General features: G+C 42.4%; 2 protein-coding genes across 5 annotated transcripts; one reads left to right on the top strand and one right to left on the bottom strand.

Annotated features, from left to right (window-relative positions):
- Positions 1-608: 608 nt before the first annotated feature.
- Positions 609-11774, bottom strand: LOC119740154. Of its 2 annotated transcripts, none has more exons than XM_038215364.1 (6): positions 10957-11774; positions 5719-5758; positions 4599-4738; positions 3530-3702; positions 1772-1959; positions 609-692 (listed from the first exon to the last, which is right to left on the bottom strand). In XM_038215364.1, exons 1-6 carry the CDS (start codon positions 11320-11322, stop codon positions 637-639), a joined length of 963 nt encoding a protein of 320 aa, XP_038071292.1. In that variant the 5' UTR covers positions 11323-11774; the 3' UTR covers positions 609-636. The 2 variants fall into 2 exon arrangements, with proteins under 2 accessions (XP_038071292.1, XP_038071289.1); XM_038215361.1 differs by having other exon boundaries at positions 4599-4765; positions 10957-11773.
- Positions 11775-15464: 3690 nt separating this feature from the next.
- LOC119739679 (WD repeat-containing protein 53-like) lies at positions 15465-18055 on the top strand. 3 transcript variants are annotated; one of them, XM_038214694.1, is made up of 2 exons: positions 15465-15645; positions 16344-18055. In XM_038214694.1, the coding sequence occupies exon 2, from the start codon at positions 16407-16409 to the stop codon at positions 17544-17546; it is 1140 nt and encodes a 379-aa protein (XP_038070622.1). In that variant the 5' UTR covers positions 15465-15645; positions 16344-16406; the 3' UTR covers positions 17547-18055. The 3 variants fall into 3 exon arrangements, with proteins under 3 accessions (XP_038070622.1, XP_038070621.1, XP_038070623.1); XM_038214693.1 differs by having other exon boundaries at positions 15465-15653; XM_038214695.1 differs by lacking the exon at positions 15465-15645 and adding an exon at positions 15745-15832.
- Positions 18056-18281: the final 226 nt, after the last annotated feature.

Raw genomic sequence — 18281 nt, 5'->3', positions numbered from 1 at the left:
AACTTGTAAATTGGTGCTTACGTTAATGTTCTATTTTTGAGTGAATGGATATACAGCATCAGAGCCATCAGAGCCGTGTTATAGCGCCACCAATCCCTTCTATTAACCGTAAAACCGAACTTCTATTTTTGCGCTGAGGCCGGAATAATCCACAGCAGGAGTCTATGATATGCGAACAGATTCGGCAATTTAATTATGCAAAACTAAACCGCGTCTTGACCTCCAGATTCTGACCATTCAGCGGTGCCTTGTATCTGGTCTTCTGTAACCCGTTGTTGTATTATAAAAACATGTCAGCCAAGTTGACCAATCAAAAGCTTAGTCCACATTTCTGATCGACACGACGTCACAATTTCTGAAGTCAACTCAGATTGGCTGGCGTAGGGTCGCATACATTTTGCAGTGCTCACATAAAAACCACAGGCGTTGGATATCGACAGGGCTCCGTTGAACAAAGGGTGATACTCAGACTAGGCCGTGGGTTGGTCCCAAGGAGGAATAATTCAATGACACGCGATCAACGACCCATCAGATGACGGGGATGTATTTAGGCGTTGGATAAAGTTTCATCAATAGTAATGTCAAATTTTTTTTTTTAATCATAATAAGTGTTGTTCTGGTCAATCTCTGGAATTGCTACTCGACATCGATATGGATGGTTAGGTAGTCCGCACGTCCGACTGTATCAGTACCTGTCAAAATTGTAACCAAACAAAAAACAACGAAATCATAACACAGGGAGAACACTTTCCACAATGGGGAAAACACCGCCACCCAATTTAATGGGACTGGCGACCTTTTGTGCAGGAAATGTCGGCGTCGAAAAGCATTGTGGGTATAAGTCACTTGCCATAAGTAATGTAAGCGGGTTTCTTGCGCACGGGTGCTGCGCAGGCGGAAGTGCTGACCCAGGCTTGCATCCAAGGAGCTTGCAATTAGAGGTTACCTCCATGATTCAAGTTAATTCCAGAGATAATTTGAGGGAGCATGCGGCGCGAAGGTGTGGAAGATCGAAAAAGAAAAGCGTTGAAACGGCTCCGTTACAGCTGGTAGTCTCGAGGATATAAAGTAAAGAACCATTTTATACTTGGCAACTGTGGCACATGCCTGCTTGCTTGGTTGCATGCGACAACACACATTGGTATAGGGTAGGCGAGCTCGCCTTGGCTCAAGACCAGACTTTGAATTTCGTTCCCCTAATCCAACCGGTTTCTCTTCCCTGGCAAGCGTGGAAAAACCGGCATTATAAGACGATGTACGATCAAAGACGATCATCAAAATTTACCCGAGAAATTCTGAGCATGCCCAAGGCGATTTATTGAAGCTAGTGTGCATCAATGAGGTATGCTCGGATCATGCTCATGGCGCCCCCTACGGCAGCTTAGTAACTGGTCTATGACCGTCATATATCGCAGTAATATATAAATATTTGCCGAATTAATAGTCTATAGAACAGAATGATAGCATTATGAGAGCTCTGACGCGAAAACCACTTTCCAGAAAACTTCTTTGAAAAGCTCCAATGTTTCCCCGCGGGTATTATGAAACCATTGTTCTCCCAAGCGATTTATATTCTGTACGAAGTTTAAATTCTATATCACACGTAATTTTCAATCTTAATTTTTGGAACAACTTGTGCTAATTTCCGAAATCGTAACATTTCATTGCAATAGAGGCAATGCATATTATTATGCCCTTTTGCTGGGAACATTTTGGGGATTACGCGTTCGCGCCTAATGGCGTATGCGCATATACCGGAACATTTACGTACCTTCAGTTATTACTTTGCGCCACTGTACATTGCCCGCCGTCCTGCTGTATAGTATGATCGGGTAGGGGTACTCTGCGGACGAACGATCCCAGTCGCAGTCAATATGCGAATTGGACTCCGTCACAACCAGCCAGCCGTAATCTCCAACGCAGCTCCCGTACCGACGATTGATGAAGAACCGGCGATCTCTTAGCGTGTGGAAGATGGGGAAAAGGGATGGGAGATTAAAGAAGGAAAACCTCAGAATTGCCACCATAGCGAGGAAGCATTTTTAAAACTTGAAAAAGATTTACTCGCTTCGTTATTAAGTATGTAGCAATTTACGTAAGAACTCATTTAATGGGCTGATGGTCACCATGAAACAGTGGCGTATTAAAGTAGGCCTATTGCGCACCAAGTCTGGTTCCGAGACGTGAAGAATCCATAGAGCTATAGCTCTATGGACGAATCTGACGTATCCTGACGAATCTGCGATCAGGTAGGCGCCAATGTCACTTGACCAAACCGGGTAGGATTCCTTCTGCTTACCTCAGACCGAAGTTTGCCCATAATGGGGATACGTTTCGTTTGACAATTGTGGCGGATATGTTCTTGATGGTTTGGATGTTTCTTGATGCATATTATCGTTGCATTGCAAACACAATGCCTGCCATACCTTTCATCGGTTTGAATTCATTCAATCGAAATTTACTAAATATAATGGTGTAGGCGTAATAGCACGATAGATACTCGGCTGAGTGCAGAGTAATTTGCTTCGTCATGTCCTGTCTTGGGAATGTCAGACTTGTACGTGTATGACTCGTGACTCGGACCCGGACTCGAGTCCGATTCGAGTCCCATTTCCGTGACTTGGACTCGAGTCACGATGGCTCGGACTCGGACTCGACCCTGCGTGACTCTGAACTCGACCAAAATTACCACAAATCACTTTTTTTTTCAACAATATAATTACAAATGATTTTGAAGACGATCTTGTCCTGGGCAAGCGATACAGCCTGTGCGAAGCAGACAGAAGAAAAGCATCTATTACTTTACATACACAGCGCCTGCGGCTAGCTGGCTTCCGATATATTGATTTGAGAAATCAATTTATCGAAACATGTACCCCAGCGTTCACACTTGATATTGCGCAAATGCAAGGTTGATGGTGTTTGGTACCAGATTATCCTTTCCAGACACTGGTGCCCTGGCTTATTTGACATGTTATACATGTATTTCAAGTGCAATTTACATTTACACTGTGAGGTTTTAACAGTACCTCAAAATTTATTTCCAATTATTATATTTGGTGACTCGTGACTCGGACTCGACCTGCATGACCCAGGACTAGGACTCGGACTCGGGAGAGGTGACTCGGACTCGGACTCGATGCTTGGTGACTCGTATACAAGTCTGGGGAATGTGAAATTTATAACCTGACCTACGATATAAAAAAAGACGTCGGGGATCGTAAGGTCAGGGAACCATATACTAATGATCAGTTGCCTTTTTTTCTATCCTCATGAGAACCGAAACTGCACTCAACAAACTGTGTTGAGCAATTAAACACTATCTGGCTATCACTTTGTATGTTTAGAAGCTAAAGTCTGCTAAACATTACGTGTGCAATTCCTAAACATCAATGTTCAATTGTAAAATGATCCATCAATACTCTAAACATAATATGTTTTAGTATACATGTAAATTCACAAAGTGATAGCAAGAAAGTGTTTAGAAGAATGTTTAATTGCTTAAAAAGTGTTTGTAGCGTGTACATACTCTTTAGGATGCCCATAGATGCTGAAGTAGTTTGTTGCGGTCGAGATGAGGTCCTGCCATGGGTTTGAGATGAGGCGATCCTTGCTGAACCAACTGCTGACATCTGAGCCAGTTCCGTCGAAGATTAATTCGGCTCCACTGCCATTATTGGCATCGCAGAGGGACAGTTTGACCTTAAAGGTAATTATACAACATTTACAAACATCAAAAACCGAAACTATACCAAATTATTATGAAATACCTTACTTGACTGTAGGTGAATAATAGTCTCAGGCATCCTGTGAAGTCATGGCACCTGGTGTGCTGTCATTTTCAAGAAAAGTGTATTTTGTATCAATCGGCTTATACACATCCGTGAACGGGAGCAAGCCAGCTAGTCTGGTTCCCTGACCTGACAATTCCCCGAAGTCAAGAAATTGCTCCGTTTCGTCTGAAGTAGCGTCAGGGAGCCAGACCAAAGCATTTTTGTCTTGGTTTTTCTAGCATGAACACAAAACTTAAAACAGGTCAGTGTAACAATATTTGCTATAAAAATACTAATCCCCAAATCCGCTCATGACGTCACAGGTCAATGGTCAACAGGTCAATACGTCCACTTCCGAAATTCAGGGAAAATACTCACAAATCTCCAAGGTGTTTGAGACACATATCAAGTTTACAATCTTTCATTTTCCGTAATTTTTTTTTGGGGGGGGGGGGGGTATAATGACTTTTGGGAGAAAAAAAAAATGGATATTGACCGAGACAAACATCGCGCAGAACGTACGCGTTACGCATAATGCAATGTACTTGTACTGTACGATCGATCGAGCGCGAGCACGCTAGACGTCCAAAATGGCGGATCATGCACCGTTCACGCGATCACGTGGATGCAAATTCTCAATTACTATATGACTTTCAGCTGTTTGAAAGCACATGGAACGTGATCCGATAAGACAAGGTCAAGAACGATAACGGGTACGCAATGATTAACTTCATATACGGTTATAACAGCCGCGGATAATTTGCAGATGTACCCCTTTAAATCCAGACCAAGTCCTGAAGCGTGAATGACTTATTTAGTACTTACTCGCCCTATGTCCAGATCACCGCTGTTCCAGGATCCGTACAGCGAGTCATCCCGCCAGCTCCCACCGACACCCATCGTAGTCTCGTCCCAGGTTGCTGCAGTCCACATGTCGTACATCTTCACTCCGTTGCCCGCCACACCTTTGAACACGAGCTGCCATTCCGAAGCTGCGACACAAACGAAATAACAACGAAATTTGTTTTAGTATTGGCTTATCTACCTCAGGCATTCACATTCTTCCCTGCCATTGTACCAATATGATACCCTGCACGATTTGTGACAGATGGGTACCAGTGTCCTTGTACCCAATACACACTCTAGACTATACGCTATGCACTGATGACGTCACACTTCGTTATAGGCCTTTCTTTTGTTTGTAAACATTGGCGCCATTTTGTATGGGCTGCCGTAAGCTCATAAGTTGAAGCCGTGGTTGGCAACATATTTTTCCAAAAAAGTCCTCATAACGCCATCAACACATAATAAAAAGGCAGGACCAAATGTAGGAATTATTTTGTAGCTTTGTTGAAAGTGTTGTATTTTCAAGTATCACATAATATTTTGGTGATCTGTAATAACTTTTCTTCATTTTTCTCAGTGTTGGACCTTCCATAGTTTTGCAGGCCGTGGTTGGCAAAAATGCTGTTTGCCAACCACGCGCAGAAAGGTCTATACTTGTGCGCTTTTCTATTGGGCTACGAAACTGTCCTCACCAGTAGGCGCCCATAAGAAAGAACACATGTAACAAAGTGTGACGTCATCAGCACAGAGGTTATTGTTGCCTAACACATCCCCTCTGATATCTCAAAAAATATTCTGAGATTCCGGGGACACAATGACAACACAAAATAGGGGATGGGGACACCCCCCCCCCCCCCCGACGCCTGCATTATTGCTTCAAATGACAAATTACATCCAGAGAGAAAAAGGTGTCAAACGATCTCTAATTTTGTCCAAATACGATTTAAAATACCTTACTTCAAAACCATAGGGCCCTTTAATGTTTATGACAGGTAATGGCTATTTTTGCACGCGGTTGCTAAGTATTCAGTTCAAACAAGTTCATGTCATATTCAAAAGAGGACAGACAAAATAATGTTGACAACGCATGAACACTTACCCGATGGTGTTGTGTGAAATTCCGGCAAATCGATATATGGCTGGAAAGACATTACAAAAAAAAGGGATTTACTCTAATATCTCCAAAATAGGGAAATTTCATTCTATGACCAATTCGGAAACGGACGATTTTAAGTGAAAAATACACTACTTGATCTAAAGATGTTTAACTAAATGCATTGGTGACTCGCAATGTAAACAAGTGCGAGTGTGCACATTGCACAACATGGCGGTGTTGTAGGAAGTCTTGCATGAAAGTCTTGCATGAAATCGATCAAAATTCAGCCAGAGCTGAAAATGCGACGCCGAAAAATGCGACGCCGATGGCACATATGGAACACCTTACTTTTGGTAAATTTTCCGGGGAGCGTAATTTTTATTTACACCGTAGTGTAGGGCAGTGTTGTAGGTCTCGAGACCGGTCTCGGTCTCGGTCTCGAGACCACTTTTTGCCGGTCTCGGTCTCGGTCTTGGGAGCTGTGGTCTCGGTCTTGGTCTCGGTCTCGGTCCCCTTTGGTTTCGATATTTTGGCTGGTCTCGAGTCCAGACCAGCCAAAAAGTGAGGGGGGGCGGATTCCGCCCCGGCCCTTTTAGGGTTAAGTAAAGAATCAGTTTAGGGCAAATGTGACTGCAGTGTGATGCTAATGGACATAACCAATAACCATTGCTCCTCTTCTTATTTCTCGTTTTTATTGTGGGATGATCTGTTGAGACAAGCACTTTATAGCCATCCTCATTGATTCCAAATACAACTGAGATTTAAATCTTATGAATCAAGACTGAAACATTATTTTTACCGTCAGATTTTGTATTTTGAATATGGGGAACAATTCAACTCTTTTTCCCTAGAAATACTGGTGATTTTTTTTCTATTCTCCTTTTCAATTTTTACTTTATTCGTGGAGGCGGGAAAACGCTTTTTTTCCCATTATATTTATTAATGGATATTCATCAATTCGTAGACCGTTAAATTGGTATTAGTGGTGGACAGCTGAATTTTGTGATCCCTCTATTAAAATAGACACGACTTGGGAATAGAGTATGCAAATTACGTGAAATGTTCACAGTTACTACTCAATAACATGTTCTTTATCCCAATTATGTTTTTTACAAAATGGAGAGTGCCATTTTTTTTTTATCATGCGGTCACTTTCTTTTTGACTCGCCATGTATTCATCTTTTCATCTCTGATAAACACAAATTGAGCTACTGCCATGGTCACACAAAAATAGAGTCTAATTGCCTGCCTCGTCTCCTTCCTAAAGGTCAATTGCATTTGCATGAGTCGAGGAGAATTGTGTTCCATTAATCGCTATATGCTGTTTACGGCCATCACAATAAAATATTAATATATTGGCAATATGTCGTACTTGTTAATCACTAAAATATTCAAGTAAATTGCCCAGCAAGGTAGCCGAATCCTAAAAGTACATCTCACCCACCACATTCAGTTTGTGACAGCGCCCTTCTATTGTGTCGGCCATATTCTCAAATAGGCTAATGACGATGATGACGGCGGGCAGATTAACAGAAGATAGATCAGGCAAATATGGTTCATCGATCTTCTATAGTATATGTAATGGTATTGACCTTAAACAAAAATAAATGGCATTACATTTCAGCCTTAGCCAGGCCTTCTTCAGAGGTAAATGACAGAGGAACAAGAAACAAACATGTAGGGGACACACAAACATGCAGGGTTGGAAGGAGAATCACAAAGAGGGATGGGGGGGGGGGGGAGAGACCAATCCATATCTGGCTACCATCTCTCAATGTTTTGGTCTACATGTACAAATCTATATTCCATGACTGAAATTTTAAAAAATAAATCAATATTTTCTTGCTCCAAATTCTTTCCAATCAGGTTTACAAGGAGGTCCAATGTAAAATTAAAGTTGCATTTAAATATCCGTTAGTGGTCATTGCTGAAACCAAGGGGTGGCTGTGGAGTTTAGGGTCCAAGTTCCTATAACAGATGAAACATCTACCTTTAACTTTTTACTTTTGTCAAGTTTCAACATGTTCAAGTTTTGCAAAAACTAGTACAAATTGTCGTACTCCTAAGTTAGAGTTTCTTCATCAGATTAACACATTATAGTAGTTAAACAATATTAAAAAAAAAAAATTTAAATGTGGCAAAAATATATGGAGTTCATCAAATAAGGTTTTCCCCTTCTTTAAATTAGGTTGTTTCCAATTATTTAAATTGATTGTGACACAATAACAAATTCTGTTGCCATGTTGTAATTTATCTATCCGGTCTCGACTACAACACTGGTGTAGGGTACTTTGTGCGCTTTCCTATGGAGCCATGGTTTCATTACTAGGTTTGAGTGGAGACTAGTATAATTCAACTTGGTGCGGATTTCAGACTTAATATTTCCCTTTTTAAAAAAAATCCTCCAGAGCCTCAAAACTGAAAAGAAAAGAAAATTGCTGCTATACAATTAGTATCCGACTGAAAAATAACGTTTCTAAGATAAGATAAGATTTGGTGCTCGTCCAAACCCTGCAATTCATAAATTATATACTTCCACAGATGTATAGAGAGTATGTGCGCGCGAAGGTAAAAGGTTACAGGATAGCTCTACAATCCTGTAACCTTGATTCAAGTCGCCTGAAAAATGGGTACCCTACACTACGGTGTAAATAAAAATTAGGCGGGCCAAGACCGACCGACCACCAAGTGACTTGTAGAACCTCCTGCCAGAGCTTAAAAATAGAAAGTGGATAGAGCTAGAGAAACCCCTGAAATCTCCTGTTAAAAAGAACCCCCTAGGAGAATGAAAAATAGGCATCATGAAACCCCTTAGAAAGATCGAAAATAGTTATCAGGAACCCCATAAGCTGGTAGAAAATAGGTAGAGGCAATTGGTACTCCCTAAGAAGATAGAAAAAAGTGCGAGTGCACAAAGAGCTCTAGCTCTGGCCGTGTTGCAAGCAGTCTCGCATGACAGTCTTGCATGAAATCGATCAAAATGATCCCTGCCAGAGTTTATAAATGCGACGCCGATGGCATATACGGAGCACCATACTTTTGGTCAATTTTTCGTGGACAGACAGACCGACCAACCGACCGACCACCAAGTGACATGTAGAAGCTCCTGCCAGAGCTGAAAAAAAAAATCGTTCTGTTGTCTCTTTATTTCATTCAGATAAAGTCGTTGATGCTCTAGTTTTGATTCAAGTCGCATGTTCCTTTCAACTTGAGAAGGTAATTGCTTCAAACACACGTGCTCTCATTATTCTTTCTCTGATCTTTCTACATTGTTGCCCACGCCTTTGAGCGACCTTGGCCTTGTGTCTGTGCGATATCCATGGAAACAGTCATACTCGGCGCTGACAATAAAAATTGGCTCACAATAATTATTCGATGGATTGATTAAACGCCGCAGGTCGTACAGGCAAACCAAATTAGCTGTCGTGGCACATGTAGGCCAACACAATAATTATAGGATTGTCCAACATTTTCGCCGTAACTAATTAGAGGACATTATAATTTGAATTTCCTATGCCCCAGCTATTTATTTGAAATGAGTGAATAAGAAAACAATCAAAGCACCGATTTTGACTGTTTAATTCACGTTACCTTCAATTTTCAATTGATGAGGATTAGATGATTATATATATCAACAGGTGTCGTGGGTCTCTTTTTTTAAGTTGATAAATAAAGTCCTTCGGCAAACCTCACAAGCCCCATTCACGTTTGCGAGCAATTCCCGTTGCCAAATTTGCATTTAGACAAACTTTGGCATGCAGTCAGACTTTTTTTTCCATAATTGACGGTTGATTTCCGCACTGGGGAAAGATGATTGACACAACATTGATCCGCTATGCTCTCAGCTTGATATGTTGAATGAGTTTATAAGAGTTGGCGCATCATCCATCAGACAGCGGCGTAAATCCGTACACACCAGGGGTACTCGTACAAAGGGAACGGTACCGTAGCCCACAAGCAGTGGCGCACCCAGGATTTGGTGGGGTTTTTTCGGGAGTGGGGGCTCACAAGTTTTTTTCACAAAAATTGGGTGGTTTTTTTAGGGGGCGGATTATTTTGACGTTGGTGGCGCCACTTACACCCCTATTGCACCACTTACCCCCATGTTATACTACTCGAAAATAGGCCACATAATCACCAAGGTCAAATCGTGGGTTTAAAAATGACCAAAAGAAATTGACAACCTCTTGGTTGAATAATTGGTTGAATAAGTGAATAATTTCTTTACAAAATTCGAACTGTTTTGCGTCCTGACATTTTATTCAAATCGAAGACCGCAGAGTGAGAGGACCAAGATCAGGAAAGCATACTTGCTTCATTAAAAAAAAAACCAATTGTAAATTCGTTAGGAGAAGAACATTCTTTTAAATAGCACGGGACCTCATAATCTGAAGCACATTGCTGACTTAAAGAGGGGTGCTAAACGTTGGTATGCAAGGAGGATTAAAAAACACAAACACGGATCTTTCAGCGCTCACTCCTTAATTAACTTGAGAATTTGAAGCAATCCCGCTTCCTCATAGTTTAGTTCATAAACCTTAAAAAGATCACAACCCCAAATCAATCATTGAAAATTAACGATTTGTTATGTATGAAAAAAACCCCACTAGGGCAAGTAAAAAAAAACACGAAACCCAAATGTCGGGACCATTTTTGTAGTGACGTTCTGCACGTAGCACTTTCAAAATCAAGGATATGAAAGCCAAATTCATAATTCTTTTAGTACAAGAATCATTCAAATCACTCATGCACTTTTCAAGTTATGGGATTTTAAACACAACCACTGTTTTCGTTTCAGCAAAACGAAAATAATTCACATAGCTATAGGGATGTATGTAAATTGTTTTCATTTTGTTGAAAAACCACTTACCTTTTTTGTGATCCGTGCCACAGAACTTTAAAACGGTGGCTGTGTTTAAAATTCCGTAACTTGAAAAGTACATGCGTGATTTGAATGATTCTTGTACTAAGAGAAAGCCTATGAATTAGGCTTTCATATCCTAGGTTTTAAAAGTGCTACATGCAGAACTTCACTACAAAAATAGTCCCGATTTTGGAGTTGCGTGGGTTTTTTTTTACTCACCCTGTATAGTATCGACAAAGGGATATGTATCATAGCATTTGAATGAAAAATGTAAATTATATTTTGCTGTATCCATTTTTTCTGAATAGGTGTAATTTGTCCCATTTCAATCAGCAGAAATTGAAACTAAGGTTACAAATAAATAAAATACAACTCACCTCCTCAAGTTGCGCGCCGTAGTACGAGAAGTCAAAATCCTCCACCAGGCTCTCGGGGAATTCCTCCACCCTGGCGCCGTTGAGCTGACAGGTCCTGCCGGTTTTGTCGTAGTTGAAGGACCGGCACTGGGCGTCGCCTTCCCTCAGACACAGTACCGCGCACAGGGCCTGTGTCACCCCCGAGTGGTTCCCGATCGAGTGGCCGACCAATGCGCGGTGCTCTTGGGCCGCGTACGTGGCCTCTTGCCATTGCCAGGAAGAGGCACAGGCGACGACTGCTACGCACGCCACAATCGACACCAATAAGTTGGTGTCACATTTGAAGACCTTAGAACCTCCAGAAGCTGATGGTAATGCTACCATCATTTCTTTGTGTTTTTCACAATGTTCCGCGGTAATCTAAGTTTATTTTGAGTGTAAAATACCTTGTGCACCTTATGCCCAACCAGGGCACCCAACCATGCCGATAAATCTGATCGCGTCTTGGCCTCGCGCATGCAAGTGAAAACATATTAAACCGAAATAGCTGAAGCATCCATCCCTTCTGCGCGTGCCCAGGGTTGGCATGGCGATAACTAGTATTTTTATGTGCGTAATCACAAAACGTATAAGCTTTCGCTTGACAATTACCGCCTATCTCGCTCGCTCCAATAATATGTCAAGAATGACATTGATCTAAAAAATACAAAAAAAACCTTTCCTTCATGAAATCTCTTCAGGATTTAGTGCGCGTCTTTAATTAATTCGAATTCTTTTCTCGTAATAAATGTTCAATGCGTATGGCTTTTCTATGCTCAAGGAATTTTCTTTTAATGTTTTGAGACGTCTACAAGGGTTTTAATCTTGGGTGCTTTTGCGCGCAAACAAATCTGGCTCGCGAGAAAACTGGTTCGCGGTCCCTACAAGTACTGATCATGGGGCGGGAACCAGCTACATAGAATACCGGGTATGCCCTTGCACACAGTAAGAGTCTGTAACATGCGAGCAGATTTGGCGATTAATAATTAAGCAAAATAAGACAGTGTCTTGACCTCGAGATTCTGAACCTTCAGCGGATGCCTTCTATATCGGGTCTTCGGTAACCCGTTGTTGTGTTACAAAAACAATATGGCATCCAAATTGACCAATCAACAGATTAGTCCATTTCAGATCGAAATGACGTGTATCTAAAGGCGACTCCGATTGGCTAGCTCGCAGGGTCGCGCGCATGCTCAGACAATTATATCAGACAATGAATACGAAGCTCCGTTGGACTATAGAGCAAGGAACAGGCTCCCTGCGAAAACGTTTTACAGTCGGCCTCTATAGTAACTCGAAATTTGTAAAGCAATTTTTTTTTGCTCGATGTCTCGATCAATTAATAACTTTAGTAGCGTATTGCTAGAAAATTAGTAAGTTGAAGGAAGAAGTCTCCTTTTCGGGGCTCAACTCAAAGTTTTGCAAGGGGTACGGTACATCTTGAAAGCGTGGAGATGTAACAAAATACCACACATAACAAAAATTTAAAGGGCCTAATGACATTTCGGTCTGAAAAGCAAAAATATCAGAATACTTAACCGAATTTTAAATAAGGCCCGTGTTGACAATGGCCATGTCGTTTCTGAGCAATTTTGCCACTGTTTCGTGCGGCAACCATACAATCGATACGTGGACAATAGTTCGACAGTGATACCGATGCTGAATAAATATAAGTCTCATTCAAATGTCTTGCCAAATGTTTTTTTTGTGAGAGTTGGTTGAATTACTTACTTACAGAAGCGTATACTTCTGGCACAATGAAAAGGGGGAACAATGACCCACAATATTTATTTTGCATGCCAGTAAAAGACGTGTGCGTAGTAGCCTATGATGTCTGAAAATAAAATTACCTTAATTAAGTCCCTGATGAAGGCTTTTTGCATTATCAAAACTCTTAACTATGAGAGGAGGGGGACTGAGGCAATGATTTTCCGGAGGGGACGCACAATCGCTTAGTCATATAGTTTCCAACAGACATTGCTTTCTTTGACCTTTCCCAATTTCTGAGAGGGGCACAAAATGGGGGAGGGGCGGCCTCGAGGGGGGGGGGGGGTAGGCCACGCAAGGCCCTTAATCGCCAAGCACTATATACATTGTAACACTTTTTTCCCCCAAATAATACCGATATCATAATTTTTTTAAACATACGCAATAATGAAGCGATTCTGATTTTTTTTTTCAATGACATGAGAAGCCAAAAAATGGCTCCATAATGAAACGTGCAGAGAACACAAATGGGTCAATAAGTGTTAATTATCCGCACGACCAAATCGATTGTTTTCTAAACATAATACATGTATACCAGGGCCGTTTCCAGCCTGGTTGAAGGGGGAGGGGAGGGGTCGGTTGTCGTTAACGAACCAGATGCAGAGACCACATGCACAGTTCGCGTCTATGATCATCTCGAGAAATTCCCATGACGCAACTATAGTTCCTTGAGCGGCTGTATATAATTAAATTATTATTATTATTATTATTATTATAATTATTATTTGCAATGAAAATGACTCGCTTCACTGTAGTTGGCAATAATGACTGAACCTGAACAACAAAACGTCCTCACGCTCTAGGACGCATGCAAGTTTTTCATCAATATCTCCCTTCTTCGAAGATACCGAGATCACACAAAAGCTGGGCGTGTACAGTGTGAGCGGCCAATTAGGCCGCAAAGCAAAACGGTATAGTGCCCGGAAATCGGCCCCGGAAATGAAAATGACTCGCTTCACTGCAGTTGGCAATAATGACTGAACCTGAACAACAAAACGTCCTCACGCTCTAGGACGCATGCAATTGCAAGCTTTTCATCAATATCTCCCTTCTTCGAAGATATCGAGATCACACAAAAGCTGGGCGTGTACAGTGTGAGCGGCTAAGGCCGGAAAACAAAACGGTATAGTGCCCGGAAATCGGCCCCGGAAATGAAAATGACTCGCTTCACTGCAGTTGGCAATAATGACTGAACCTGAACAACAAAACGTCCTCACGCTCTAGGACGCATGCAATTGCAAGCTTTTCATCAATATCTCCCTTCTTCGAAGATATCGAGATCACACAAAAGCTGGGCGTGTACAGTGTGAGCGGCTAAGGCCGGAAAACAAAACGGTATAGTGCCCGGAAATCGGCCCCGGAAATGAAAATGACTCGCTTCACTGCAGTTGGCAATAATGACTGAACCTGAACAACAAAACGTCCTCACGCTCTAGGACGCATGCAATTGCAAGCTTTTCATCAATATCTCCCTTCTTCGAAGATATCGAGATCACACAAAAGCTGGGCGTGTACGGTGTGAGCGGCCAAGGCCGCAGAGCAAAAACGGTATAGCGCCCGGAAATCGGCCCCAGAATCGGCCGAGCGTTATCCAACATGGCGTACTTGAACAACATTTCAGGATTTCTTTAAAGTTGACGAATTCTGATTAATCATCATCATCTCCATTTCGTACACAACATTGAAGTTTGCCAACAAAATATTTTAATATTTGGGGGCGCATTATATAAAAGGGTTCATTGTGCACTTCAAAGAAGAAATGATCGGGGAAAAATCACTCTTATACAAAATTTCTTTGTTAACACTGTAACGGGTAACTGGATACGTAAACTCAACGTTTATGACAGGGAATGTTTAATAGCTTGATGAAATTTCACAATTATCTGTGAAATTTGTGGTCTTATTGGTTTTTTGGTTTTTGTTTTTGGTCTACGGTACAGCAAGGCATCATAAGAAATCTACAATTTGTAAAAAAGGGCCCGCGTTCGTTTGAGATCGATCGGGACAGAGTTTGTACCCCAAGTGAAGAGGCGGATCCAAGGGGCACCCCTCCCCTCAACAAAATCTTTGCCATCAATACCGACTCATACCAGACCACAATTAATCATTCTACAAGACAATACAACATGCAATCTCATTTATCAAACCATTCGCACATAAAGATTGCTACAAGTTCTCATTATTCCCAAGAACTTTTGCAGAATGGAATAAATTACCACCGGAAACACATCAAGCACCAAGCATTGGAATCTTCAAGTCAAACCTTCTGTCTCTAAACATAGATGACATCATCAGGGGGCCCACTTCACTTATCTGCTCAGTCACCTGGCGCCTGCATATTACATCCCTGCTGAGGCGATTATAGAGAAAAAGTATAGAGATTTTAACAGGACCCCCTAACAAGCCATACCTTCGGCACGCCTTCACTCACACCCACCCCTCCACATGGGCAGATCCAGAACACAATTTTGGGGGGCCAAAACATTTTTTTTGGTCCCCAAAAAGTGGGTGCCAAAAATGAAGGCGTGGGGTTCCCCCCCCCCCCCCGTTTCATGAAAATTAGATCCGCCCCTGATAGTATGATACTCGAGTTTCTTCAAACTTCAAAGGGACAAATTGTTCGAAGGGAGCGCAGGCTCATCATGGAGACTGAGAATCGCCAGCGACTTGAGACAAGTCTAGGTACATGTTAGTCTGATGACTCGCCAACCTCAGTCTAGTCCCCCGACTGCAATGTTATTTCACACACAAAAATAATGTTATTCCCAAGAATCACGGAGCTATGATATTACATTAATAAATAACAATGATAAACACAACGATTTAATCTTTTTAATACCGGCGGATTGACGTAAACGTGGCCACGAACAGAAGCTGTTTCCGACTGAATACGTCTACTTTACCGTTAAGAGGTATATCTAGAGTTAAAATTAAATTGTCGGGCCTCCGTTTTGTCTCGTTTTGTCATGTTTGTCTCATTTAATTCTTTGACAGTTTGGACGGTTTCCGGTTAAAGTTGCACGACCCGGCGGCGAACGCCGCGCGCCGCGTGGGGTCGGCCTGCGCAGTGCTCAGCGAGTGTTACATAACAGTAAATATTAAAGGCCAGGCGCAACTCGTTTTAAACGATATCATGTTGCGTGTGTTTCACTTTCAGTCCCTTTCCTTTGCAAAAAAAAAAAAAAAAAAAAAAAAATCAACATTAAAATCAGTCACGTAAATAACCCCAACTACCTAGGGGGTGTGTAAAATCATATTAAAAATGGAGGATTCAGGACTGTTGGGGATAAACTGTAACGTTATGCCCCCCCCCCCTAACATTATAACAACAGAAACAAATTGAGTAGTTAATGAGCATGAGCATGATGAGTTCATCATTTGTGTCATCTGCCGGCTGCCACTACTCCTTTACCATGGCTGGGCAATTGCATTTGCAGCAATGGGGTTTATGACACAGTTTATAGTTCACGAAGACTTCGGTTGATTCAGACTCGGAGGAAAAAATGCCTGTACTATGAGTATTTGTTTACATCACATGGAATGGAGGGACAGCCTAGTTGATAGTTGAATGATTGTCATTTGGATTTTGATTCTTTTGACAGACAGAATGTGAGCATCCAACTCCTCTTTCATCTTTGAACAAAGCATCGCATCAAACACCAGCCATGGAACTGAGTACAGTGTGGACTGGCGGCCACAGTCAGATGGTGCTCTGCCTGGGTGTAGATGCTGAGGGGCGAGTCGCATCGGGAAGTGAAGGCGGTGAGGTGTGTTTTTGGAGCCCAGATGGCAAAATCACTTCAAAGAGAACGTTCCCTTCAAAGGCTGACGTCAACAGTGTGTGTTTCTCTCCTCAGCAGCCCTCGGTCATTTACGTTTCAGCTGGGGAGGTCATAGAGCTGTTGGACGTTCGATGTCCGGAATCCAGTCTGGAGAGGTTTGCCTTCAACCGCGAGGATATTAATCAACTTGCAATCGATCCCAAAGACGGGTTCCTGGCAGCCTGCGACGACGACGGGATAATAAAGGTGGTGGACCTGCGCAACCGCAAGCTCTTCAGGACGCTGAAGGGCCACAGCGCCATATGCTCCAGCGTGAGGTTCCACCCGACCGTGCCGCGGGAAATCGCCTCAGGCGGCCTGGACTGCCTCGTACACACCTGGGAGACGACGCGAGGGAGCCCCCGCGCGTCGGTGAACATGAAAGAGGTTGTAATCGCCGGTGAGGACGAGCACACCCCAAGTCCGTACTTGATCAACCCGCCGTTCGTGCACTCGGTGGACTTCACCCGAAGCGGGGAGCTCCTAGCGTGCGGACTGGAGAACGCCCGCGTCCAGCTGCTGGACAGGAGAGGGAGGCGAGATTTGGAAGTGGGCCAGAGCCTGGAGGCTCACACGAGCGGCGTGACCCAGGTTTCCTTCATACCCGAATACCCGGGCCAGATGCAGGACTTGCTGCTGTCCGCCGGGAACGACTGTAGAATTATGCTTTGGGATACTAACAGGCATACCATCCCCAAGGATGGTTTGAAACCGGAAGACCATACAACAGAGAACTCAGAAATTGAAAACCTTAAATCTGAAAGCGACAAACCACCAGAACAGGAAAGGGCTGAAAAAGTGTCAGATAGAGGCGACAAAGGGGCATGCTCGTCTGATGATAGCAAGACGAAACCGAGACTGTGTGTAAAGCACAAAGACAAGATCAACTGGATCGCACCATATTGTTCAGCAAGTGGTGTTAATATGGTGTTCGTGGCAGACGTATCAGAAATTATATCAGTTTATCAGTGGAAAGTTGACTGAATTGCATAACCCAAATATCTTGGGTTTTGGACATGTATACGAACGAGAGGGCATGAAAGACACATTGTTCACCATCAGACCACCGCCCCAAGTTTAGGAAAACATTAACTTTTCTCAGCCTTTATCGGACAAAACTTTCCAAAACTCCCTGCCAAGTTTTGGGTCTCGACTCTCTATTAAAATTTGAAATGAAGCTGTTTCATCTTTGCGCTAGAGACAGACGTCAAGTTCATGTAAATCAAATATGAGCTATAAGTTGGACTCGCACTAGTCAATTTCATTTACCACACGCTTCCCTTGTGCAGTACTAATAAATGAAGTGACGAACCAGTTGTTTCATGGGCCAGTTTATTTCCTTGTGCATGTTTACTATTTGTATGTTTGGAAGATTTAAGTATTCCATTTGAAGATTTTACACATTTGCAAACATCAAGAAACAAATCTATGAAACCGTCACGAAATAACTTACTTGACTGTAAGTGAATAAAAGTGTTGGGCATGCTGCGAAATCATGGTTCGTGGAGTGCTGTCATTTTCAAGAAAAGTGGATTTTTGGTATCAATTTCCAACAATGGTCATCCGACCATCTTTGGAAAAGGTGACTTTTTTTCAAATACTGCCTCCATTTTACCATAGTTACAGGTAATGTAAGTTATGAAAGGAGTGCATTTTCCCCGGTTAAATTTACTACCCGTGTCTTAGCTGAAAAATAACAATACCTGGAACTGGAAGAAT

Source organism: Patiria miniata, unplaced genomic scaffold, assembly GCF_015706575.1.
Source record: "Patiria miniata isolate m_02_andy unplaced genomic scaffold, ASM1570657v1 HiC_scaffold_4, whole genome shotgun sequence".
Taxonomy (NCBI): Eukaryota; Metazoa; Echinodermata; class Asteroidea; order Valvatida; family Asterinidae; genus Patiria; species Patiria miniata.
Note: the sequence above shows the minus strand (reverse complement) of the source record. Positions and strands in the feature narration are given on the sequence as shown.

Excerpts from the sequence above, each read along its gene's own strand:
- LOC119740154 (XM_038215361.1), bottom strand. The coding sequence starts at position 11,322 with ATGATGGTAGCATTACCATCAGCTTCTGGAGGTTCTAAGGTCTTCAAA. Across the intron at positions 3,703-4,598 it reads GTGATCTGGACATAGGGCGA|GTCAAACTGTCCCTCTGCGA; the intron begins GTAAGTACTAAA and ends ATTACCTTTAAG. Across the intron at positions 1,960-3,529 it reads ATCTATGGGCATCCTAAAGA|AGATCGCCGGTTCTTCATCA; the intron begins GTATGTACACGC and ends CCACACGCTAAG.
- LOC119739679 (XM_038214694.1), top strand. The coding sequence starts at position 16,407 with ATGGAACTGAGTACAGTGTGGACTGGCGGCCACAGTCAGATGGTGCTC.